Below are 25,493 nucleotides of genomic sequence, written 5' to 3'. Positions count from 1 at the left end.
GTGGTGCAATCTCACAGAAAAATATGGGAGAGGTACAGGAAGAAATGAAACAGAAAGCAGTACCTGTTGGACTTCATTAGAATGCAAGCCTTGGAATTCATTTGGAAGAAAAAGGATGTTTACTGATAGGAATATAAAGAAGGGGCTTTTATTAAAGGAACATTGTACTGGGTGATCTAATTGCTTTCCTAGACAATGGAAGTGCAACTGATGTAATCTGGTTGGGTTTATTACTGGATGATATGAAACATTGGGAAAATGAGGATGGAGATTACCAGAAATGAGACAGAAAGAGGGAAGTCCTGGGCTGAGAGGAAGCGGGTACCAGTGCTCTGTGGGAGTTGACCGGGGACATTCTGGTTTCATGTTACCGTTAACAAGCTTGACATAAGAATGGGTCACCTAACAAAAGAAGGAAGGCAGAGTCGGCACACAGTTGGATTGTCACCATGCCAAAGGAACCGGTTGATTTGGCTTTTAGGAGAGAAATGCAATTCCAGTAGAATGAACAGTTCTTGGAAAGAAAAATACACAATGCCCCTACTTCCTGTGCCAAAGAAATGTGGAAACCTGCGGACTCTTGACTCAAGAGAAGACTGGGGAGGAGGAGAGCCGGGGTGCCGTGTTCAGCAGTGCAGCAGGAAGCTACTGTGGACATCCTCTGTAAAACTGTCAGCAGATTCCAGTAGAAGGGCTAACACCACTGTAAGGATGCAGTGAGACCCTACATGGAATATCCTGTACATTTTCAGTTACTGATATCCAAGAAAGACTAAAGAAAACTGTTAGCACAGTTACCTGTAACAGGGAAAGAAAATCAGAGAATGAAAAATCTGTTTGTGAGAAAAGAGTAAAAATTTCTTTGTGCATCTAGGCACACAAGGACCAACATCTGTTTATGTAGAGTCTATATTCCATCAGAGAGATACTCACCGTAGAAAGAAATTATAAGATTTCTTTAAGACTTGAAATCCCAAACCGATTTTAGCACAATAAAAATTGGTATAACAAATTTAAGATGAGCAAAGTTTGGGTTTGCACTTTTGTTGGCATAAGGTACAGAAGAAATGCACCTCGTGGCACAGTCAGAGGTGGGGTTCTGTGAAAATACCACGGGAAGGGTGAAAATACAGCTGCTGTCCTGTTGCAGGATCATTCTGAAACAAGAAGTTTGTTTGCCTGTGTTGAAGGTTGACCTTTATGAAAGCAATGCTTTTCTGACAGTACTTGTTTGGGTGGTAAGGTCTGCTGTGTATACACAAAAATCTGACTCCACAGACAAAAAATACTGAAGGCCTCAGTTTTATAGTAATAAAGCAGTGTTTCCTTAGCTAACTAAAAAGTCAAAGTAAGAAACCATTTTATTTTCGTTGCTATATTTGAAGTGTGCCAAAATGGGCCCTTACAGAATACCTGTACACACGTACAGGAGATCTGTTTTCACCATTCCTCCGAAAAATATTTTGTGAATTTGACATGATAATAAATTGTCTTAACTTTTTCACTTTTTTTTTTTCCAGTTACTCAGGTGGTCGATGTTTTTAATGTTTCTTTTTTCCTTGTATTTTTTTTTTAATACTAGTATCCACCTTTAACCTCTCCAGTTCCTGAATTCCTCAAAACTCCCTCTACAATCGAACAGCACGTGACTCGTTCCACTGCTGCCACCACCCTGACCACAACCACTGTATCTGCAGCAAAGCCTGGGCCAACGTTAGTGAAGGTGGGTTCCTGGGGCTGTGGCCCAAGGACAACATTCTTCACCTGTGTCCTAAACACACAGTGCTGTGCTTAATGGAAAACTACACAAGTAACCTTACAGTGCCTGGAGCTAAGAACTGCTGCCGCTGCTCAGGGGAGCATACCGGGCTGGTGACTGGAAGTTTTTGTGTGCCAAGGTCAGCCAGTAGCCCTTGTTGGGCCAGGTCCTTATTCCAAGAGGTCCTTAGAGTACAGCTGACCAAGGTTTTCAGGCAGAATTGTGCATTACGATGCTATGGACATTTTTATGAAAAAGGACGGTATGTTTTTGCAATACAGAGTTTCTGCCTTCTGTTTCTATCTGCCTCCTAATCTAGTTTTGTGTGGAGGATAGTTGTGTAGAAAGGGAGTCACTGCATTTGTAGTCTGTTTGTAACCAAAGTGGTGAGCAGCACTGCTCCTTTTCCAGAACTATTCTCTTGGTTGGTTTAATGGATCAGCAGAATGCATTGTGAGGGAGAAGTCACTGATATCCTTGTTGAGTATCAGAAGAATGTCCTCAGTTCTCTTTTCTGCACTGACTTAGGCAGCAGCATTGAAAACACTTTCAAATACAGTTAGAAAGGGATTTCTTTTAGATGTCCATAATGTTTCATTTCAGTAACTTCACTGTCTTCAGTTGTGTTAATGAATATATGTATGTAGACTTCCACTTACCTGCATGACATTACCTCAGTTAAATGTATGAGGATGACCTCTGGCAGTCAATTTCTAATATAAATTTGGCTGTATCCTTTGCAATCACTGGGTTTGTACCAGCACTTAATGCAGGACTAATGGCCAATTCAGATGTGCCCAAAAGAGGCTATCAGTGCAGTCAACAAGCGTGGGTCAAGACAGCATTTCAGCTGTGATACCTCCTGTATGATTAGGTAACTGCCTTCAATTTTCCCCTCAAAATAATTTCAAAGAGCTCATAAGGCAAGAGAGTTTTACCACTCGAGCGGGTGTTGCTGATGAAGATCTTGCTGCCTGTAATTTATAGGAATGTCTGTCCGTGCTTTTAGTCTAGACCTCTAAGTACTTCAGATGTTTGTGGATGGAATTTAGAGTTCTGGCTTTTACTTCCACAAACCACAAAGTGGCTTTGAACGTAGCTGCTTAAGAAGAATGCCTCTGCAATGACAGGTCCTGACTGGTAGAATCCCTTAGGAGTACCACCTTTAAAAACCATTCCCAAACTGTGATTTGATGGCCCTGACTCGCGCAGGGGATAAGCCAGCTGGAGTATTACGGTTCATTTGGGGGTGTTTTCAAGGACAATTGTTTTCAGCAGCTTTCTACAGTAAAAGATGCTGGTATGCTGCATCTCTGAGCCATGCCTAACTGCTTTAAGTGTGGTTTTGTTTCAATCTTTTCCATCCATAAACAGCAAAGCCATCCAAAGAACCCAAATGATAAGCATCGGAGCAAGAAATGTAAAGAACCTAAGCCAAGGGTGAAAAAATTGAAGTATCATCAATATATTCCACCTGATCAGAAAGGTGAGAAAAATGAGCCACAGATGGACTCCAACTATGCTCGTCTGCTCCAACAGCAGCAACTGTTTTTGCAGCTGCAGATCCTGAGCCAACAGCAACAACACTACAACTACCAGACAATTCTACCTGCACCGCTGAAGTATGTGAAGCATTGTTTGTGTCCTTTACAGAAAAACATACACATCAGTTCTAGGCTTAGGGCTTTAGAAGTAAACGTGGTTTGCAAACATTAAAGAGAACAGCTGGAACCCAAGGAAACTTGAAATGGCATTGTGCATCACTGTGGGTATTATTTGCCTTATTTCACAAGGGGATGAGGTTGTTCTCTTGTTAAAATAACCCTGAAGTCTGATAAGCCTTGAAGTGGTCCGAATTATTTTTATGTGACATGGAAACAGAACATCTTACCTGTCAAATACATTTTTTCTGACCAAATCCATCTTTGAAACTCAAGAGCATTTGTGCAAACTCTTAAGTTTTAGCACCATTTTCACTCAAATGTGACAAAGGTAGGCAGAGCAGGAGAGAAGCTTGCAGACCGTGTCTTTGTTAAAGACACACTATTCTCGTGGGTTTATCTTTTTTACACCAAATTCACAAACCACGTTTTTGCAGTTTACAAATAAGATGTAACAGTCATTTTAAATTTGAAAACACCTGTCTGTTGTCTATAGCCTCATCTCTAATGCTTATATGAGTTCCTCATTAGTACTGGTCTTCAGCACTTTTAGCAGTCAGAAGTACACTCACTGATTTATAGGTAGAAGCAGTCAGAAAAATGAATGTTTAAAGAGCTGCCAGTACCCCATAAGAAAACAAGAAGCTGACTATCTGCAGAGTTTCATTCTCATCATCTAAGACCAATCTTTTCCTAGAAGTGCTTAAAGTGTAACATGCCACAGTCACGCAACCCTAAATTCAAATTGACTTTCAGCTGGTTTTTTAAAATGAGTTTTCACTGAGTTCTTTTTCTTCAGCAAGCGAGGCTAGGAAAGTTAAAGCGACCATCTGTGGTTGTATTTATAATTACCACGGATCCTAACATTTGGACTGGCGATGTTTCTGCCTGCTTGCCCACGCTTCTTATGTTCCATTGAGTGACATTTCAGAAACATTTCTTCATAAATCAGCTGAACAAAATAAAAGAGCTGACTTATGGTACTTAGTGTAAATGGTGGCATTTTTAATTTTTTACAATTACTTCAGAATCTTTATATGAGATTCTTGAGTACAGCTGATAAAAATGCATCATCTTCAAAGCGAACTGCTTTATGTCAGGCCCATCCTGCGGGTGAACACTGGGCATCTGTGGAGGGGTTGATGCAGTACTGGGGGGTGGTTATTGATACCAGACAAAAAACTAACTAAGTGCCCTGGCTGGTGATTGATTTGTGTAAACTGAGTTTGCAGTCCGTTGTGTTCTTCAGGGATACCATGATAATAATCAAAACTATGAAGCATAAACTGATATGCTTAACTGCAAAACCAAACTGAAATAGCGTCATACCACTCTCTGTTTTCTTGTCTGTTTTGCTTTACTGAAAATATTTAACAGTAATGTGTTAAGTTAAGGGTGGATTTGTAAAAAAAGTTAATTTGTTCATTAGCTTCACAGACATGAGATTCAGAATCACAGCCTCTTGATTGAAAACATATTTAATATTGACATCCTTGTCCCTCTTTTTCCTCTTACTTGAAGGCCACTGAATGACAAACAGAGCAACAATGGGAATTCACCACTGAATACTTTGAACAACAGCACACCAACATCAGCTGCCAGCTCACCAAGACAGAACAGCAATGTTCCTAGCAGGAAACCAGGTCCTCTGCCTTCAAGCTTGGATGACTTGAAGGTAAAAGATAAGAGGGATTTGTCCACTCCTGTGCATTACTGTAATTCATACCTTGTGAACTGTTACTGTCTGGAATATGCCTGATAATTTGTACCAATGAAAACGGTCCTTTCCTCCTGACTGGTTAGAATGAGATTGTCAAAGTTCTCATACACAGCTCTCCTGGACTGAAATATTTGATTCCTCATGTGCACATATTCCAGAAATGACATTTCTTTCCCAAGGAATTAGAAGAGGAATTTTAGACACGTGGTATAGGTCACTCACTGTGACACCTTGGGTAAACTGTGAGGTTCAGTCCATGTGAAGTTTCAGCTCAAGCAGATTTAAACACTGGAGCAGTAATTTTCCTCATGACAATTTCAGCCTTTCAGTGAAGAGGTTTAGTTAAGCAATATAAATTCAAAGATGCCCTAATAAAAACATATTCCAAGAGGTCACTGCTATAAATAGAAAGAGAAATAAGACTGTAAAAAGGAGACTAGAAACTGTCTTCTTACCAGAGTTCAGCACAGCATCTGAAAATGAACATTAAATTCTGAAGTTTCTTGAAGTTAGTACAAGCTCTGTAGTCTGTTCAGGCTGCACAGTGAGGGCACTGCATAGGTTCTTCCTTCTGAAATTCGTGAACAGGAGTAAAGTGTGAGGGGCGAATCTGAAGCAGCTTGTGGGGGTTGAGGATTCAGCAGCTGCAGGAATGTGCCAAACCTCAGTGGCAGGGTAGGGACATCTAGTGGGCAATTAATTCCCTTCTCTGCCTTTGCCAAGGTGTCTGAGGGGTGGGAGGGAGGATTTTTTTAGATTTGAAGGGATAGAAAGAAGAAATTTCGGAAGATCGGATTTTCAAGACAGTAATGTATTGTCCTAAGTTAAAGCCAATCTTTTAATATGAAATAAGTCTATAAAATGCAATTCAAACAACAGTGCTTGAAATAAGTTTTCCAGGCTTTAATTTTTGAACTAAAAACTTGTAAAGATATTTAAGGGATTAAATATCTTTTCAGATTAAAAAGCTTTTCAGGGATTAAAGCTGTTCACTTACCTACTTCTGCAAAATTTCTTGGTATTTCTGCTGATGTGTAACACTAACATAAACCTTCCTTGCAGACCTGCTGGTGGTGGTCTTACCACTGTATCAGCTAAATCCGTTCTGATTAAGAGTTCAGAAATGAATAGTTGAAAAAGAGAAAAAGTAGAACACACTTTCAAGTGTAGAAGGTACCAGACTGGGGGAAACAGCTGATGCTAATTGGCTAGGGAGTTATTTAACATAAAATTGCTCTGGGTTTTAGATATGTAAATTGTATTGCGGTGACTTTTCATCATTTCCAAATCAAAGACACCTCCAACTTAAATTCTGGGCTGGCTGAGTACTGACATTCACTGAGGTCACTACCTTTTGTTCTATTCGGGGTAGCTCTAACATGCAGAGAGCCCCAGCTCTGCAGTTAGCTACGGTGCATGTTTATGATAAACTGAAGCTGTTCTTTGTGATTGCTTTTCTTTATCCGATATTTTGAAGCACAGAATTCATTTACACTCAACACATTGGCACTTTACTTTGTAAGCTTACTGGAAAAAACTGAGAACATTTTTCTGTCAGAAAGTAATTCTGACTGCTTACACTGCCTATGTAAAAGAAACCCAGATGGCACATAGGGTAACTTGTTTGGTTGCTAATTAGCAAGAGAGCCTTTTGTCTTTGATGAGTCTATGGAATCATCACCTGACCTGATACAGTTTCTCAGAAACAGGTCTGCCTGTCCTGGTGTAACAAAGGGGCTCAGCGTGCTGCTGCTCACTGCTTTTACCTGCACTGCTGCCGTTGTCTGCTGGTTTGCTTCACAGGTTTTTAGCTCAGAACTGGAGCTGTAGGTGCATTTTTCCATGTTGAATATTTATGAAAAAACATCGTCACTTTGCTGCTATTCACTGTACAAGTGAACACTGCTAACATTTTGGCCACTTAAGCACTGAAGTAAGCAGGAAGTGATGGAAATGTGTTCATAGAGGATGCATGTTGTCAGAACCCGGAGGTGTAATAACTAGCAGATAAGCTAATGAAAATAATTTTCATTATCAAGATGTAATAAGAACGCATATCAGTCAGTTTTAATCTTTTCCTTTTTTATTATAGTGGTTTATTTTATTTTATTTCAGGTAGCAGAGCTTAAAATGGAGTTGAAACTGAGGGGATTACCAGTGTCTGGGACAAAAACAGATCTTATTGAGCGTCTGAAAACCTATCAAGATCTTAACAACAACGGGGTTGCTACAAGTACCTCTGTGACAGTGACCACTTCCAGTGGGGCCACAGGTAACACTGGGGAAGTGACTGTGGCATTTCCTGTTGCAACACTAAATAAACCAGTGGCTAATACGATATCCAGCTTCCCTCCAGAAAAGACATCTACTGGATCTGGCAGCAAAGCAGTAAAAACTGAGAACATCAGCTCTCCCCTGCCTGTATCTCCGTCGCCTTCCGAACAGTCGAGTCTAAGCACGGATGATACGAGTATGGCAGACACTTTCCCAGAAATGACCATGATGTCACCGTCCCAGTTCCTCAGTACGTCACCACTGAGAGCAAATACAAATGAGGAGAACCAGAATCGCAGCACTGGAAGCATCTCAACCATGGAGTTTGATGTAGCAGAAAAGGACCGCAAGCTTCAAGAAAAAGAAAAACAGATTGAAGAGCTCAAAAGAAAACTGGAACAAGAGCAAAAACTTGTGGAAGTATTGAAAATGCAACTTGAGGTTGAAAAAAGGGGACAGCAGCAACAATCTCAGACTTTTGGTAACTCAGCTGCTTTGGAACAGAAGCAGTTCAGTGCCGCCGTCAAAGATGAAACTGCTCCTGCTGACTGCTCAAGTACAATTCAATCTGTACCTGTAGCCAGCCATTCCTTAGGACAGCCAGTGTACACCGCCGGCCAGAATCCAGTTGCCAAAAAGGCGGTTGTTATCAAGCAGGAGATACCTGTGGCCAAAGCTGAACCTCAGAATGCCATTTCTCAGTTTTATGTTAGTCCACAGAGGCAGCCACAAACTGCAGTGGTTGCCCAGCCTCAGGCTTTATTAACCACCCAAGGAACTGCCCAGCTGCTCCTCCCACTGTCCATCCAGGGCCCAAATACTGCTACTGCAGTGCAGTTACCGGTTGGAAATATCAAGTTGCAGGTAAGGGTGTTTGTATTTTTTTATCGTGTAACCTGCATGGCACTGTCTCATAACTTAGTGTAATAGGTAAATAGGTAAATGTGCAAAACATACGTGAACTGCCTTGTGTAGTGGTGCTCTAATATATTTAAAAATGTGAATGCCAGGCTGTAGAACTCTCCTGTGGACTTAGTAAGAGAAACCATGGTTACGCAAATATTAATTCTAGGCCGATAACAGGCAGTGAATAAATACAGCATAAACCAAGAGAGGCTGTAAATACAGAGGTGTAAGAGTAATCTGACCAAGCTGAATCAGGGTAACCTGTTGGTCTGAGGTAGAATTAAGCAGTAATGCCCAGTGGCATTGTTGGAATTTCCCGGCACCCGTCACGGCAGCAAAGTGTTCTTGCAGCTGCAGTGTGTCCCCGGCTGTTGTGCACGCTGTGGGCCCAGCTGCACATCCAGCAGTCTTTATGAGGGGTGGGAAATCCTGCTGAGCATGGGGCTCAGTCTGCAGTGCAAGAACTGTTCCTAGGAGCTACACACCCAGCTCTCCACCCAAATTGTTCTAGAGCCCTGCTAGCATTCTGTAACAACCTTAAGCAGCTTGTCTTGGTACTTTACTTCACTGATACTCCAGAAAGTTTTCCACTACCATTTAAATTTCTTTTTTCATGAGGTTGAACACACTTCTTGCCTTTCGTTGGCCATTAAAAATTACTGTGGTCTTAAAAACAACCTTGTTCTTGCATCATCAGTTTTGTCTTCTGGTAACTCAAGCCAATTCTTACAGTCCTTCCTTACTGACTTATGCTCTCTCTGTCCCCTGTTACTTTCATCATTATCTGCTGGGCTCTCTCCAGTCTGTCTTTGTCTTAAACTCTGTTGGCAAAATAAACATCACCTTTCAGCTGGGAGCTCCCCAGTACCAAACACAGTAACAGCTTGGTTTCCTGTACAGTTCACACGCATCCCTCCCAGAATAACATTTTATTGCTGTTCTGCATAAGGTGTGCAATAGGTTTTTACATGATGTAACTTGCTGTGAGATACAAATAATGCAAATATTTTATCTTCACCCTTTAGGCTCAATCACAGGCTGGAATACAGACCCCATCACAAATACCTGCTCCTATTTCTTCCTCTGGCCTGGTGCAGACAGCACCTCAGATGCATACTCCACAACCAAAACAAAACACCAGCATGCAGCACGCACTTGGTCAGACCCAACAAATCAGAAAGGTTTGTGGATAGCAATAAACATTAAGATAAATAGTTGTACAATCTAGTTCCAGGCAGTGCTTTCAGAATCTTTTATGTGTTATATACAGATGATCAAGTCACCTAGTATCTGTGCCATGTTTTGCTGTGTCATACAGTGGGCTTGTAACTCCAACTCATTCCATAATTTTAGTCCGTGCAGGACTTGATTTTTCAGTTGCAAATAAATACATTGTCTAAAGACTTTTTGTTTTAATGGTACACCTAGGGCATGACTCTTACTACATTCTTCCTCACACTTGGAGCCAGTGGTGTGTACCAGGTAGATTGCAGTCAGTTTCTCTTATTTGCCTCTGGCTCTAAATGGGAGATTCCCATGGGCAGTTCTTAAGAGAAAGCTTTTACCTGTGACTTCAGAGATATATTCTTTTATAGAAGTTAATTTTGGTTTTCTTACTTTCCTTGTTGATTTCATCCCTCATTATGAAGAAAGCTATGGACTCAGATCCTGAGGATGGTAATTCCAGTGAGTCAAAATCCTCCCATACCTCTTCCTGAGGAATGCAGGGTGTGATTCAGAGAGATCCTTCTCTTCCTCCTACCAAAAACCATCAGCTCTGTAATGTCCCGTTCCCCCAGATTATCCTCAGCACTGGATGTACTGTGTGACTGACACTCCAGTCATGTTCATAGGGGAACTGATACCAACCCATCAGCACCAGTCATCACAAAAGAAGAGGTTTTCTCCTCCTCGGAGCCTCTTCCAGGCTGGCCTCTATTATCAAGAACATGGAGATTAGTCTTGGACCTTTATTGCATCCTTGTCAGTATTGCTATTGACTGTAGGGCCCCTGTTACTTAGGGGAGCAAGGTTTTTCAGCCTGCCCCTAGGGACAGGTAATTCAGAAACAACTGAAATTCCAAGATGAAGAGGGTAGTTTTTGCAGTATATTATGTAACACTTATATTTCAGCCTTCAAAGTTCTTATTTCAGTTTACAAAAGTGCATCATGAACTCCATGTTCTGCTGTGATTTGGGGACTGTACCTGAGCAGTGTCACCTTAATCTGCCTCTGCCTGGGCTCTTGTTCCAGATAAGAACTTGCCTTAGAAAATGTATGATTGTGCTTTGCCATTCTCTAGAGAGCTGGCTAATAAAGGGGGACACAGCTCAAGGAGCATCAATACCCTTCAGACTGCTTGTTCAATCTGTTTAATTTCACGGACATTGAGGTTATCCTCCAGAAGTCAAAACTGACATACATCCAAACAGCAGATTTCAGGCAGGTTCTCTGGGATTTGGTGAGGGGCTCATCTTACCCTGTTAATTCAACAGGTCCTCTAGAGAAATTGTCCAGTCATTCTGAGACATGGACCTGTGCCAGAGACCGGCAGCTTGCTGCCATTGCTGCATCCAGGTTCCTTGAAATGTCTGCAGGACATAACCAAGATGTGTACCCTCGGGTCCTCCCTGCTATTCGCATTGGTTGTCCTGAAATCCACATTTCCCAGCAGAGTTTGCAGCCTGCTATCGCACTGCTTTTTACATCAAAATGAAAACATTGCTGTGATACAACACATCAGGACACCCCTCATGCATTCAGCATTAGAGCTACCTCTCTCCATGACCTGTCACCTTTGTTGTAAAGGTATTTGGGAGTGATCCTGAATGTGCTGATGCATTCATAGCTTCTCTTCATCTCCCTTTAACTCAAAAGTATGAGAAGCGGGATACTGCTGGGAGTCATCTGCAAGGAGTATGTGGACTAGCAGTTGAAGGAATCAAAAGTTTAATATACCAGTAACCAAACTTACAGTTGATACCTGTGTTCATCGGTTTTATCCTTTGCCTCTCCCTCAGTCCTCATAGATACCTGTAGTTACTTTCAAAAAAAAAAAAAAAGAGAATTATATGGCACAGACAAACCATTCTGTCTTAAAAGCAGCAGGAGAGGGCAGGTGTGGATACAGGTACAGTTAGTATCAGGTCAGAAGTGAGCTCATGTTATTGACTGTCCACTAGGTGGGGAAATGATGGATATGCCATTGAACAGTTCACTTTCCTCATGCTTCCTGAAAAATTGCAGGAAAATGGTTTTAGTAGTAAGTGGTGAATGAAAGTATGTCAGAGCACAAAGCTTTTTTCAGAGACTAACTCTTTAGAATTTAGGAATTATTCCAGTGAAAGGAAAAATCAGTATAAATAACATTCACTTAACAGGGAATTTAAACAAGCAAGTATTTTAGAAAAAAAAGGTCTTATATTTAATTAATGTAATTTATCCAATGTTACCTTTTCTTAAAAATAAAAACCCCACAATCTAAGACTGATCGTTAATCCTTTTCAGGTTTTTCCACCTGCCACATCAAATGCAGTATTCTCCTATCAGACTGCACCAGTCTCAACACCTTCACAATCTTTTATTAATAAAACATCAAACTCTAACATTCACCCTGGTGGTAATCAGGTTGTGTCTGTGCAGAATGGACCCGCTGCTCCCAACAAGGTAAGGATATCCCAACAATCTTCCATAAAGTTCAGGTTTATATTACTATTCTTACATAACATGTGACTATTTACATATGGCAGTTCACTCAAAGAAGAATGTTTTGTAGATATTAATTATGGTTATATGTGCATACGTGGGAGAAAGGGAGAAAGAAACTTAATTTTACCCCTCTGCTTATGCTAATACATAGATTGAGGTGACAAGACAGAATAATCTGTAGAGCTTGATGCATCCTGAATTCACGAAATCACATTGTTTAGTCATTATTTTGTTCTTTCATGCAGCCCGGCTCTCCATCTCAGGCCCAGCCTTACATTGTTCAGCAGCCCCTCTTCAACAGCGCGGTGTCCAAGAGTAAAGATCCTCCTCGTTACGAAGAGGCCATCAAACAGACGCGCAGTATTCAGCCAGCACCCCGTGAGGTACTTGTGTCCTCTCGTCTGTTAACACAGAGCTTTCCTCTGCAATTACCAAAACCATCGCTTGGTTTGGGGGATTTTTGGGTTTGGGTTTTTTTGGTGTCAAGGTTTTCTAACGCATCCCGTTACTAGTTTCATAACTGCGTTCAACTGCAGGATTCCTGTTTCTTTATTCTTTTATTAAAGCGGCATATATATAAATAACTCGTATTGTTCCCAGTTGGTGATACATCTCATTGGGATAATGCTGCTATTGCTGCTAACAGTAACTCCCTTCAGATGATTTGTTTTGAGAACGAGTGATACCCAAACCTCACACTTAAGAGAGGAAATATGTTTGTATTTTCCAAAGTGAGTAAACTTGAGGAGAATGTGTATGAATGTGTCTATACACACAGGCAAACATGAGCGTAGGTGCTTGCTTGAAAAGAGTCTGTATTGAGTGATCTTGGTGAATAATCCTGTGTAGTGCTTTGCCAGTTCACCTTGATAAGGGTAAAAGCTCCTTTGTATTGGAGGAGATTTGTAAACAAAACAAATGAGCATCCCTAATTTTGTGTGTTTCAGAACCATCCCAAAAGAGAGACCCTTGTGGCCCCTAGTGCTGGTTGGGTTTTTGTGGGGGCAGATCTCAGGCACAGCTGTGGGTGTCTAATGCCCTTTCCTGTGCCCTTGGCATGTGCAGGACATGCCACAGTGAGGGCACACAGGTTGCCTTAGGTCGCTCTGTCACTGCAGTCAGCCAGGGGCTCCCCACCTGATCTCCTGATGACAGATTCCCACCCCTGAAGTATTAGCAATGGTTTAAAACACTTCTTCAGACCTTCACCAAAGTCTCCACTTTTTCTAGACTTGTTTTTTTGAATGAGTGGGTTTGTGGGGGGGGTTGTTGCCTTTTGCTTAAGGTTCAGTTATTTAGGCTGTTTAAAACAGAGGTAAGCAGTTCCTATTTAAACAATAACAGAACATATATCTACAAATTGGGGAAAAGACCCAAGCTATCTCTGCGAGGCAGCAGAGCAGGATTTGGAACCCCAGAGTGCTGCAGTTACTATTATCCTGGTATAAAATGGGGTCAGTAACTCTCCTGATCCCTGGCTTCCTGCAGCTCTCTCCTAGGTTGCCTTCATGAAGTCTTTGTCGTGCTTCTTCCCTATTCCTTTGTACGACCACAGAGACAGCAAATGTCTCTCCAAAGTATCTGCTTTCTAGCTAGACAATTTCATAGTAAGCATTTTAGTCTTTATCATAGGTGAGTACTTACATACTGTTGAGAGAAACTAGGAACAATAAGCATAGGAAAAAATACCACATGGAAGAGAATAACCCTGTTCTCCTGCACTACAGATTTCCAGTGCACACAGTCAGCAGATGGATGATCTTTTTGATATTCTCATCAAGAGTGGAGGTAAGTTCACTGACAGCTGTGTGATGCAGAGATTTAAAACCTGCTAATAAAAACTTGCCGCTATAGTCAAATGAGAATTCTTTTAGGAACAGGACTTAGAAGCTATCCAGCCTGAATGAAGCTAAATTTCTGCAAGTTGGCTTAGTTCCTTACTAAAGAAAACCTTTACCAAAACACATACAGTCAACCTGCTGTGGAACTTCAGTGCTTGCAGATTAGCTCATGCAGACCTTTACAGTAATCTCTACAGCATTCAAATGATTAAAAGAACACCTTAGGTTAGCCCACGCATACTTTATCAAAATTGGAAAAGTTGAGCAAGTCCATAACATGTTTATTGAAATTCTACAAAGAATAGAATAAGGTAAGGGTTAAAGTATGTTGGTAGTAAAATTTCATTAAATGTAACCACGTGTTATCAACTATAAACATTCAAGATACTTTACTGGGAAAGTGTGTGTGAACTAGGTAGAGACATTAATGAATAAGAACTTTATGTCAGTTACAATAAGGGAGCTATCAGAAAGGCACTGAAATAACTGAAGTGATAAACAGAGTAGCTCAGCAATAAAGAAGGAGGCTTTCAGCCATAATTAGGCTTAGTAGACCAAGAAGCCATTACAGTACTGGGAAATGTTGTGGTGCCAAGTGATTCAGTTAATGGAATGGTTGGTAACTGCTGTCATAGAAGGATCTTGACAGGAGCGAATGCCAGGGCAGGGCGTCCTGGAAGACTTTAGCCATAGTCTAAACATCAGAGTATTTGTTTCTAAGCAAATTGCAAGGTCGCCTGCAGAAAATGTGAGTAGACTGAGAAAAGTAACTTGGTATACTCGACAACTCAAGCTAAGTTAAGGATCATCTTTATGAAAAAAACCAAAGTAAAACATTCAGGGCTCTTGCACTTAATCTAAGTAGGGTCTGCACTAAAAAAACGTTTAGTTTACTAGTGTACTTCAGGAGAGAGAGAAGGATGTGGGATTTTGCTTGGAAAACCAGCACAAAATGAAAGGTCAGGTATGTTTTTGCTGCGAGGAACATCACTTGTGCTAGAGGATTTATTTGCATATTTGTCTGTCTGATTTTTGGGCTTCACTAACGTCCAAGAATAAATTGGAACTTAGGCTTTATTTCTCTTTATTGTTACTGCCACTATCTTACACGGAACTTCTTGACAGAAGTGTAGTTTGAGATTCTAGAATTGGGAATAAATGCTTCTTAATCACATCAGTTCATCTCGTGGACTCTTAATTAACCAACGTGGACAGTGGTAAACAGGGATGAAACTGAAAATTGGTTTGGGTAATCTTCTCCAGACAAGGAAATGTGTTGGTTCCGTAATTACTCCACTTAATGAGAAGAAGTATAAACATGAAGGAGGTTAAGGTAACATCTAGAAATATGTTCCTTCTTTCATCAATACTAACGTTAAGTGGCTGAGCTATCAGTGAAAGCAGAACTCTGTGACTTTTTAAAAAATACTCTGTTGTTCATGGAGGCCTTGCCAGTATGAGTGGAGCAGCAAAGTGGTTGTTACTGCACTTAATTCTCTGTGGATGCATCCCAAAGTGGGCAAAGAAGGGCTGGAAGTTCTAACCATGAGAGTATCGTGTCATTATCCTTTTGAATTCAACAGTGAGGTATTTTTATTTCAGAGATCTCCCTTCCAATAAAAGAAGAACCATCTCCCATATCAAAACTGAGGCCGGTGACAGCCAACATCACGACAATGCCGGTGAACACGGTGATATCCCGTCCACCTCCGCAGATCCAAATGGCCCCTCCTCCTGTGTCCTTAGAACCGACAGCCAGCCTGTCCGTGAGTTTGGAAAACCAACTTGAAGCCCTCTTGGATGGAACTTTACCGTCAGGTAATGAAATTCCTCAACTGACAAGCAGTAATGAGGACAGAGAATCGTTTTCTTTAATTGAAGACCTCCAGAATGATCTGCTTAATCACTCCAGCATCTTAGATCACTCTCATTCACCCATGGAAACATCTGACCCTCAGTTTACTACTAATAATTCTTGTCTGTCTCTTGACCTTCCCGACACAAATTTGGACAATATGGAATGGCTGGACATTACAATGCCCAGCTCCTCATCTGGACTCACCCCTCTCAGTTCTGCTGCCCCCAGCGTGTTTTCCACTGACTTTCTAGATCCACAAGATCTACAGTTGCACTGGGATTGAGCTATAGCCAATGAGAACACGACCTGCAAGTCTCTTTCCAGCAGAGGCCCATTATTACACCATTCTGACTGCAGTTAACATAAATTAAGACAGTAATGTTTGGAAGAACAAATGCTTGAAGCTAATTCCTGATTGATTTTCAAGTTTACAGCAGTGAATCACTTTATGCACCTACCAGTAATGCAGATCAGGGCCCTCTGAAAGCTGTATTTCACAAGTCAAGAAAGGATGATTGTACTCCGTGGTTAAAAGTACCCCAAGGTAAATGTTTCACAAACAGTTAAGGAAGAAGTTACATGTCTGACTTGGTAATGCTTAAATGAGCAACACAACACGACTAAACTTAGAGTGAGATGTCAGTTCTCGGTATTGACGCAGTGAGCAAACGTCTGGGGGAGGGGAGGCATCACTGCACTTCATTGTTCCTGTGGAAAGCCTGAGCCAGGTTCAGAACTGAGTGTGAGGGCAAAGGCAAGTAGAAGCACTGGCTGGTTCAGTGAAATTTCATATATCTAGTCTCTTAATTTGTTCAAGTTGTTTTTATATTTTGCTTCTGTGGATTTTAAAACACTTCCCCCATTCTGTAATCATGAGGGAGGAATTTGACTGCATCCAAAGGGATATTAAGTGTAACTGCAAGAAATCCACTGTAGCTACGCCAGGTAATATTGAGAACACTGAATTTTCTATAGCAATGCTCTGGATTTGATAGCTAGGTTTTAATGTGTATATCAGACAGTTATTTGTATACTCTTTTAAATTTATATAGCTTATTTTTGTGAACAGAGGGGAACACAGTGGTCTTCAAACAAGAGATTACTATGATGGAAGTAAATACCCTGTTTTGCTTTGTGTTTGAGGATATTTGTAGATCATTGAATCCAGTATCTCAGCATATTAGGAAAAGTTGGAGGAAGCAGAAAAGTTTAATTCGTAGTGGTGCACACTACAATCCTGCAAGCATCTATGCAAGAATAGTTCCAATAAAATAGCCCTCAGTAAAAGATGTTTGTAGGACGAGGTCGAGTTGCTGGGGACAGTACTGACAGGGCAACCATCATTTCTTAACGAATACTTTGTCTGTTGAACAGCTTTGTCTGCCACTACATAACAGCAGAGAAGCCAACAGAGAAGCTGCTCAGTGCGAATCCTAAACACCAGGATCAGAATGTACTGTTGATAAGAAGGCATATTGCATATCTGAAACAGAGAATAGCAAAAATTAAGCTCTTACCTCACAGCACAGCACCTGAATTTTGTTTTGTTTTGTTTTAAAGCCCTTAGTTGTTGTTTTCAGAGTCTATTCTGAAAGCAGTTAGGAGAACAAACAAAAAATTCAAGTAGAACTAATAAACTTTGACATTCTATGGTTGTCTCTCAGGTAATAGCTGTTACCATAGATGACGGAGGCTGATAATCAAACACAAAATTGGAATTTCCTGTTAGGGAATGCCTAAATTAAGATAAAAGGAAACACTTCCTCTTTCCTGAAATAGGGAGATATTGTATGTTTTCTAGTCTGAGAATTGATCTCATTGCATAGTTCTTTCCTCACCAAGTTTCAAGAAACAAAGTTTTGTAGGACCGAATGAAAAAATGCCCTGAAGCTTTTGCCTGCTTCTTGGATTAATGAGATGTATCAAAGGAATACTGCAGACAGTAAGTAGCTGTTATCCACTTAGGCACCTTCATAACATTTTTCAAAAAGAAAAACACAACACAATCATGTTAACATCAACCAAATACTTTTGTCAGAAAATGTTGTGGAGTTAGGTGAAAATTTGCATCTCCAGCTATAATGCAGTCTGGTTTACTGACACGACAGAATTCCATTGGCTTCAGCTAAAATAATGGATTGCATCATTGATTCAGGGCTCGAACTGATACCATCTGTTTGCATCATATCAAACACAGCACTTTAAATCATTATGTACCTTCACTGGTTTTACTGGCCAAGAATTACTGTAATATGAAACTAAGTACAAGACAACAATCTTTGGAGATTTTCACTTCACACAGTTGAAAGACATAATTCCTTATTCCTTCTTGCTGTGCCTACAGTACTTGAGTACAACATTACATGTGGACTGTTTGCCTTAAGCTTTGATGGTATAGGACTTTTCAGTAACAGTGAACTCTTAACATTCAAGGTTTTGCATTCCTGTTCATCATCCTCTCTTGGGAGCTAATACTCTGAGATACGAAGTGCCCTCGGCTGTTATGAGAATAAGAATCAAGGACTCTTGGTCTGATAGGAACAACTCTGAATGAAATTTAGTGTTCTGCAGTACTGTCAGTTTATTATGTGCGATACACCAGACATCATACAGTATATGTGTGGTTAAGAGTTATCCCTTTTTGACCCTGCCTCCTGATTAAATGAGAGGCAAGTAAATTAATTTTTAGAGGACAAATTAACCTAGAGCAACTGTACTGTCATTTTTGATATGCATGTAAATAGAGCTTGAAACTGGCAAAGTCATCTTGCTACAAAATCACCCTTATCGGCCGTGTAGAATGTTAATTAATCCATAGGAATCTTTGTGCAGAAATAAACCCAACCAGTTGAGATGTCTTGTTATCAGTACGGTATAGCTTTCTGCTCTGAACGTCTATTTGAAAAAAAAAAATAAATAAAAAATTAAGGGATCATTTCAGTTTCTCAAGTACAAATATTCTAGTGTAGGGAATGTGTGATTCCTTTTCTGTACGTTTCAGAATTGTGTATTAAACCTTATATAAAATGGTTTGCTTTAGACTTTGTTCTGAAATGTGATATGTTTGCCATAGCTGTATATGCCTGTTTATGGCAGAAATAGGTTTTGCTTAGACTTTTGTGTGTGCATGTTTTACATGAAAATTTTTGTAGCACAGATACAATACATCTTAGAAATTTAATCATGACTGGGCAGTTTGACTGCACAGAAGTGAATCTTTCTCATTAAGAGAACAGTTGCAAAGGAATGCACTGGCACTAAATTTGCCATTTAATGGCTGCAGTATACTAACAGAATGCATCCTATCAAATGTGGTTTTAGTGGGTCCTTCTAAGTAATTAGGAATACCTTTCAATCAGTGTGAAGATCAAAAGTTGGTTGTTTAACATCTAGACAGAGAGAGCTCAGACAAGTTTTACAAGGCTCGTGTTACTCAAGAGGAGTCACATCCTGTGTTCAGTAGAGATGGAATTTGTTACGCACTTTTAGTGCCATTCAGCATCAGTTACAGCGAAGAAGTTTACAAGCAAAATTTTGTTTGACATCAGAAATAGTTAAAAAACCATTGCCATCTTCTCTCTGACAATAAAATTAATTTATGGCAGTTGTTATCCCCAGAAATTTAAAGTGTAATCCAGCCATGTGGGCTTGCAGACCTGCAGAATCAGAACTTTAAAAAGCTGAGGCCACAGCTTCTAGAAATAATCGCGACTTAACACTGACCCTTATTTCCCCGGTATTTCTCAGTTCACCAACAGGAGTCATGTTCAGAGAAGATGATGGTCCAAACAGAAGTGTCACTATGAAACTCTTCTATTACCTAACCTCAAACACTCAGCTGCCTCAAAAGCGTAGGCGCTGTAATCAGAACGCAGGCACAAGCTGCTGAACTGTTTCCAAGGCAGAGAAACTGCAGTTACAGGATACATTGAACTGGAAGGGCATTATGTAATCAAAACACAGGAAAGCTCACTGATGTAAACAGTTCTTATTTGGATGGCATCTTAAGTGTATTATGAACTTAAAGCAAACTCTATTAAAACTGGAAAAAAAAAAATCTTCCACTTATCTCTAGTAAATGTTCTGTTGAAGCTCTTTGTATCGTGGTCTGTGAAGTCGCCTTTCAGTGACTTCCGGACCATGCCCCAGAAGGTCTTTCATGTGACATCCCTGGAACTGAGTTACATACAGCATATACATGGCCAATAAAGAGCATCCCGTAAAACGTGACATGATCTCAAATATTACTGTTATACCAGTTTGCTAGGACAAAAGTGCAAAAAAGAGACACCTACGTCAGTCTGTAGTGTCCAATACTGAATAGAAGGTGTTTTTAAGTTAAAAGTGCATAAATGTATTTGTAGAAATCTAGCCAAAAGAAGCCATTCTAGCTATGAGAGCAAATTCTCAAAAAAAAAAAAAGCAGAGAATGGTTAGTAACTATATAATCACACTATTTTTATAAAAATATACAGCTCAGATATTCAAAAGACAGCCTAAAATAAATTATAATAATATAAAATTTTAAATAGGAACCAAAGCATTGCCATTTATATTGCCAAAGGAGGCACTTTGTATTTTAAAACATAGGAAATTAAATCCCCAGAAGTGTTATCCATACTTTTTTAAAATTAAGGATGTAGATATTTTCAAAGCTGTTTTTGATGTTTAACAGTACAGATTTGTTTTTGTTGTTTGAGAAATTTGTAGTAAGTAATAGCACAGGCTTTTTTTCCAGGTAGGATTTTCTTCACAGTACGGCTTGCAGTAGAAATAACGCTAACCCTGGTAGGTGTTTCTCCTCTTATTTTCATAGTCATAATTATGTCTTAGCATCTCATTTGGTGAAAAGAAGAAGACAAACACCCGTCTCTGGGGCCCTCTTCATTTAAGCACTACTTTACTAAATGCAAATTCTGGCAATCAGGGCGTCGGTTGATGTATTGCCTTTCGAGAAGAAACCATGATGCCTTTGTATTTGCTGTTTGCACCCCTGAAATCAATTCCATATGTTTGAATGCCATATGTTTTGCACATTGTACTGTATATATGTAATGCATACTGTATTTTTATATGTGTACTACATTTATCAAATATTTTGTACATAGTGGCAATATTGTAGCTACTGAGGAAATGTTTGATATTTCAGCATTTTTGCTAAGTGTCTCAAATAAAAAAGGAAAACTGTTCATTTGTCCATGGTTACTACTTAAAAGTGAAAATATCCTTCTGCTTTCTCGGAGTCTGAAACATTTGGCCTATATTCTCAGTACCTTTCCCACAAAAAGGAGTAAGAATCAAGCTGCACTTAGACAAACTCCAAAAGAATTACGGTTTGTCTTCAAAATCAGAGGCAAATTCTGTAAGAACAGAGACTCCCTGAACCCTCAGAGTTTAGGTTTGCACTTCCATTTTTTTCAGCAATTTTTTTTTACATAGAGGCATTTACTCCTAGAATGGCCTGGATTGGAAGGGACCTTAAAGCTCATCCTGGACACTGCCAGGGATGGGGCAGCTCACTCCAGTATCTCAGCACCCTCACAGTGAACAACTCCCTCCTAATACCCAAATAATATTAAATTTAGTATTATTTACATTTAAAAATGTACTACTAAACCTGCTGTCTTTCGTTTTTAATCCGTTCCCCTTTGTCCTCTCAATACAAACCTCTTGTAATGCACTTTAATACACAACTTTCCCAAATTCTTCCAAGGTTTTCAAGATGTGTTGGGTTGTGAGATTTTGTATTTTTGATTGGCATTCTGCTCAGCTTCCAGAACACCTGAATGCAGTTTTTCAGGAGAATGAGCTGTTTGCACCAGCTTCTTTCAAGGATGAAGCTGTTTCATTTAAATATTAAGTGTTGCAGTTCCCCGTGTGAAGGCAGTCCTGTACTAATCACCCACCCTTTCCTCTTTAAAGTCTGTTCTGCACTGATGCCATCAGAACTTGGCCAAACATTAAAAATCCTGTAAAGTAGTAACTGAGTAAAACGGAATAAATTACGAATTACTAATAATCACTTTAAATTTCATGAAATACCTTTTCTCTATGAACTTTACCCATTGTAAAAGTCTGTAGGCTATATGTGCCACAAACTTACAGATCTCACACACCAAACACAAACATTGCAAAACAAGTGCGGCACGTTTTGACCACGTATTTGTGCACGACAGAAATTACAGCTGGAGTATAAGAGATAAAGCATTTGTTTGGGTGCCAGCTGCCAGTCTGGGGGGTTTGTTGTTTGACAATGACAAAGAATACACATAACCTTCCCTGATAAGCTGTCTTCGTATTATTATTTGATGTAAACACAAAACAAGGCTTGGTAAAACTTGAGATTTTGCTGAGTGAACTTCTTCCACAGGCTAAACGCTGATTTTCAGTAAAACCTCAGTTTATTCAAACATGTTCTACAGATGACCATCAGCAGATTTCTCTTTACTCTGTGCCATATTCAATGCCATTTGCTCTGCCTATTGGCCTCTTGTTTATTTTACAGATACTGCTAGAGGGAACGTATTTCTTAGAGTATTTGTACTGCCTCAAGTAGGAGGTGTTTCTTTGATGGCAAAGGAGTCACACAGGGGACTATCCCCACACCCCAGGGGATAGTCTGCAACCTTACCAAGACATTCCTACTGCAAAATCAAAGTAACAAGTTACAGCTTCTGAGAGACAACAGCCAGAGCTTGGCTTCTTTCCCTTCAAGTGTTTATCCAAAAATGTAACAAGTAACTCTGAGACAAATACTTCCCTTCGTGTAAAAAAACTACCTGAAGTTGAGTCCTTGTCTGCCGAAAAACGACTTCAGGGCCATCTACTGTGTCATTCTTGAACCCCTCCAAGACAAGTGCTGTGGATTAGAAGTTCAAATAGTGAACAGAAACATTCTTTCATACAGCTAAGACAAAGTCAAAGCTCAAGTAACTGCAACAGAGGAGCATTCCAGCTCCTCGGCATCCCATAGCAGGTCTTTATAAAACTCAGCTGCAGCAAATCTACAGAAATAGGATTGTTCCCCTTTGTCTCAGAAGAGTCAGGAGATGTGTTGAAAGGCCTGGTTTTGCACATGGAACAGACACCAAAGCCTCTCCTAAAGCAACACCTCCATCTGGTGCTGTGAGGCTAAGGAAAGAAAGAAAAAACAACCTAACTGGTGATTATTTCTGCATCCAACAAAACCGCTGAGAGTATCTTTTCAGCAATAGAGTCCTCTAAGACTTCCCTTTTGAAAAGCCAGAGGAGCTTGAGTCAACAGAGAACAGCCCTTAATGCACGAGGAGGCTTCAGCAGGGAGGAAGGGCTTTCACACCGAGTTCAAACAAGGGTAAGGGCCAGCCTAAGACACTTCCAAACAAAATTATCCACACACCGAAAGGCCAATTACACTTTTAAAAATCCAGTTAACTTTTTTAATTATAAAAGCTGTTGTGATAAATCAGCTCACCATTGTACAGCACTTCGTTCAGACAGGAACAGTTTCTCCAGACACACTAAAGAAGTTAGGGTCCGAGAATACGCAGATTTGTTAAACCAAATCAAGTATTCCCTCTTAATCTAGTTAGAAGATCTTAACGAAGTCAAATTGAAGTTTCCATCTTCCCATACAGTTAAGGAAGAACTTGATCAATAGAAGTTGATTTACCATTAAGTACTCTTCCTGATGCCAAGCAAATAGATCTATTAAAATGTAGTGTATTTGAAGACATAAAACACACGAGTTCTGCCCACAATTCAAACAGCCCTCACACTCACCACAAAATTACCTCTCAGCTCACAAGGATCCAAAAAAGTTAATCAACACAGATGTGATGTCAGCTGCACGGGAACTGGCAAATCCGGCACATAAAAGAGCATACTTTGTAATAAGCAAGTAGGGCAGAAATCAAAATCATCAATCAAACGTGATTGATTGAAACTGAACCCCGTCCTGCCGCCAGCTCGGTAATACTAAGAGTAACTCCTGCAGCCGGGGGGGTAACTGGCTCTCTGAGGTCACCCCGTTCATGAACATCACAGGTGTGAGAGCTGGGGGAGGCAGCTTCCTCCTACACACCATCACACTTGGAAATGCTGCAGGGATGATTACACTGACAAGACAAAAGCGGAATACAACAGCGCTATTCTCACCTCCCAGCTTTCCACAGTCCAGAACAAGACTAGCAGATAAATCCCAGCAAGCATTCAGATCGGCCAGGCCATCAGTTCTGCCCATAGGGACTGGAGAATCAGGTCACTTTGGGGGCAGCTTTTCCAAGGTAGCAGCAAACAAACTTAACAAGGGCTGGCTCTCCAGTTAGGTATTTTAAATTTTACACTTTCCACTGCAGGTCAAGCTAATTCAAATCTGTTTGTTTAAACACGGGCAGGCATAGAGTTATCACAGGCAAATTAACAAATGATAACTTTTAAAGAACTAAAACTTTTTCATACAGTCAAGACATCAAGCATGATTTTTCATGATGAGAGTTCAAAGAGCATCCCAAAAGGATACTTCAGTATTCCCCTGCTCACTGCAGGCTGGTTCAACCAGAGGACCTTCGAAGGTCTCTTCCAAGCCAAGCTGTCCTGGTTCTGTATAAACCTTTTAACGCAGCTGCGTTACAGCACTACCAAATCAGCAGCTCCGAGCTCAGCCTTTACCGTGGTACCTCTCTAATACGTTTACGTGCTTCTTCCACACGGAAACCAAACCCACACCTAAAGGAATATAAAACTTGGATATCAAGCGACAGTTCCATGGCGAATTTAAACAGACCTCCAAAACAAGCATGAAATGAAAATTGAAAGCTTTGTTTTCAGGCCACACTTGTAAAAATCTAGGCGACCCAGTCTAGAAAATATCTAGAGAGCATCTTTTCTGCGTTTCACAACACGGAGTTTTTTGAGGGAACAGCTACCAGGCAAGCAAGTGTATCTAATTCAGTATTTACCACTTAATTATCCCAACGTTTAGCATCCCTTCTTCTCTTCTCGGAGGAGGAAAGTTTCAATCCCGTTTTTTTCCTCCTCTCGAAGCCGTTCTGGCCGGCGTGAAGCAGCCCCTCGAGTGCCACCTCCGGGCACGGCACCCTCAGAGCCCCGGGGCCGGCGCGGGCACAGGCCGCTGCCCTCGGAACGCCCCACAGCCAGAGGGGAGGCTCCTGGCAGCCGCAAGAGCGGGGCACAGAGCGAGAGACACGAACGGGGAGGCGGACCGGGGCCGGGAGGCGGCGGCGGCGGCGGCGGCGGCGGCGGCGGCGGCGGTGGCGGTCCCTCCCCCGGCCCGCCCCCTCAGCCCCCTCAGCGCCCTCAGCGCCCTCAGCGCCCTCAGCGCCGCCGGGCCGCGCGTCCCCGCCAGGTGGCGGCGCGGGCGCGCGCGGGGGCGGGGCGTGGGCGGGCGCGCGGGAATGGCGCCGGCGATAGAAGGGCGTCAGGAGAAGCCCTTAACGCAGGCGCGGTGGCCAAGTGGTAAGGCGTCGGTCTCGTAAACCGAAGATCACGGGTTCGAACCCCGTCCGTGCCTTGGCGGGGCCGCGCTGGCGGGAGCTTTCCCCCTCCTTTTTAGGGGCAGGCGGAGCCCCGGCCCGGCGGCCGCAGCCGGGGCCGTCCCCGGAGCGCGCTCCGGCTCCGGAGCGTGTGGCGGCTCCGCGGGGCCGGCGGCCGGAGCGCGCCCGGGACCGGCAGAGCCGCGGGGCCCCGTTCCCCGCAGCGCGCGTACCCGCCCCGCGGGCTGGCTAGCGGGGCTGCCCCGGGCCCGGCAGAGGGTCCTGGGGAGCG

At 41.5% G+C, this 25,493-nt stretch overlaps 1 protein-coding gene, 1 long non-coding RNA gene and 1 other non-coding gene across 7 annotated transcripts in view; 2 read left to right on the top strand and 1 right to left on the bottom strand.

Moving 5' to 3' along the window:
- MRTFB (myocardin related transcription factor B) overlaps positions 1-20,917 on the top strand; it is a 65,590-nt gene extending 44,673 nt beyond the window's left edge. For 3 of the 4 annotated variants that reach the window (XM_066198184.1, XM_066198185.1, XM_066198186.1), the window contains 9 exons: positions 1,583-1,723; positions 3,134-3,381; positions 4,942-5,095; positions 7,256-8,278; positions 9,346-9,501; positions 11,829-11,987; positions 12,275-12,412; positions 13,757-13,817; positions 15,473-20,917. In XM_066198184.1, the coding sequence (XP_066054281.1) occupies positions 1,583-1,723; positions 3,134-3,381; positions 4,942-5,095; positions 7,256-8,278; positions 9,346-9,501; positions 11,829-11,987; positions 12,275-12,412; positions 13,757-13,817; positions 15,473-16,011 (2,619 nt within the window). In that variant the 3' untranslated portion in view covers positions 16,012-20,917. The remainder of the gene's footprint in view (positions 1-1,582; positions 1,724-3,133; positions 3,382-4,941; positions 5,096-7,255; positions 8,279-9,345; positions 9,502-11,828; positions 11,988-12,274; positions 12,413-13,756; positions 13,818-15,472) is intronic. The other variant, XM_066198187.1, reaches the window with a different exon arrangement.
- Positions 11,052-24,943, bottom strand: LOC136297882 (uncharacterized). 2 transcript variants are annotated; one of them, XR_010723239.1, is made up of 3 exons: positions 24,668-24,943; positions 22,508-22,587; positions 11,052-11,363 (listed from the first exon to the last, which is right to left on the bottom strand). It is a non-coding gene; the product is annotated as an uncharacterized lncRNA (long non-coding RNA). The 2 variants fall into 2 exon arrangements; XR_010723240.1 differs by lacking the exon at positions 11,052-11,363 and adding an exon at positions 17,149-17,211.
- Positions 24,944-25,167: 224 nt separating this feature from the next.
- Positions 25,168-25,239, top strand: TRNAT-CGU (transfer RNA threonine (anticodon CGU)). Its single transcript has one exon. It is a non-coding gene; the product is annotated as a tRNA-Thr (tRNA).
- The last annotated feature ends 254 nt before the right edge of the window (positions 25,240-25,493 follow it).

Source organism: Chamaea fasciata, unplaced genomic scaffold, assembly GCF_029207755.1.
Source record: "Chamaea fasciata isolate MVZ Bird 193981 ecotype frontalis unplaced genomic scaffold, bChaFas1.0.hap1 SCAF_16, whole genome shotgun sequence".
Taxonomy (NCBI): domain Eukaryota; kingdom Metazoa; phylum Chordata; class Aves; order Passeriformes; family Sylviidae; genus Chamaea; species Chamaea fasciata.
The sequence above is the reverse complement of the archived record's forward strand: the minus strand, read 5'-3'. Positions and strand labels throughout refer to the sequence as shown.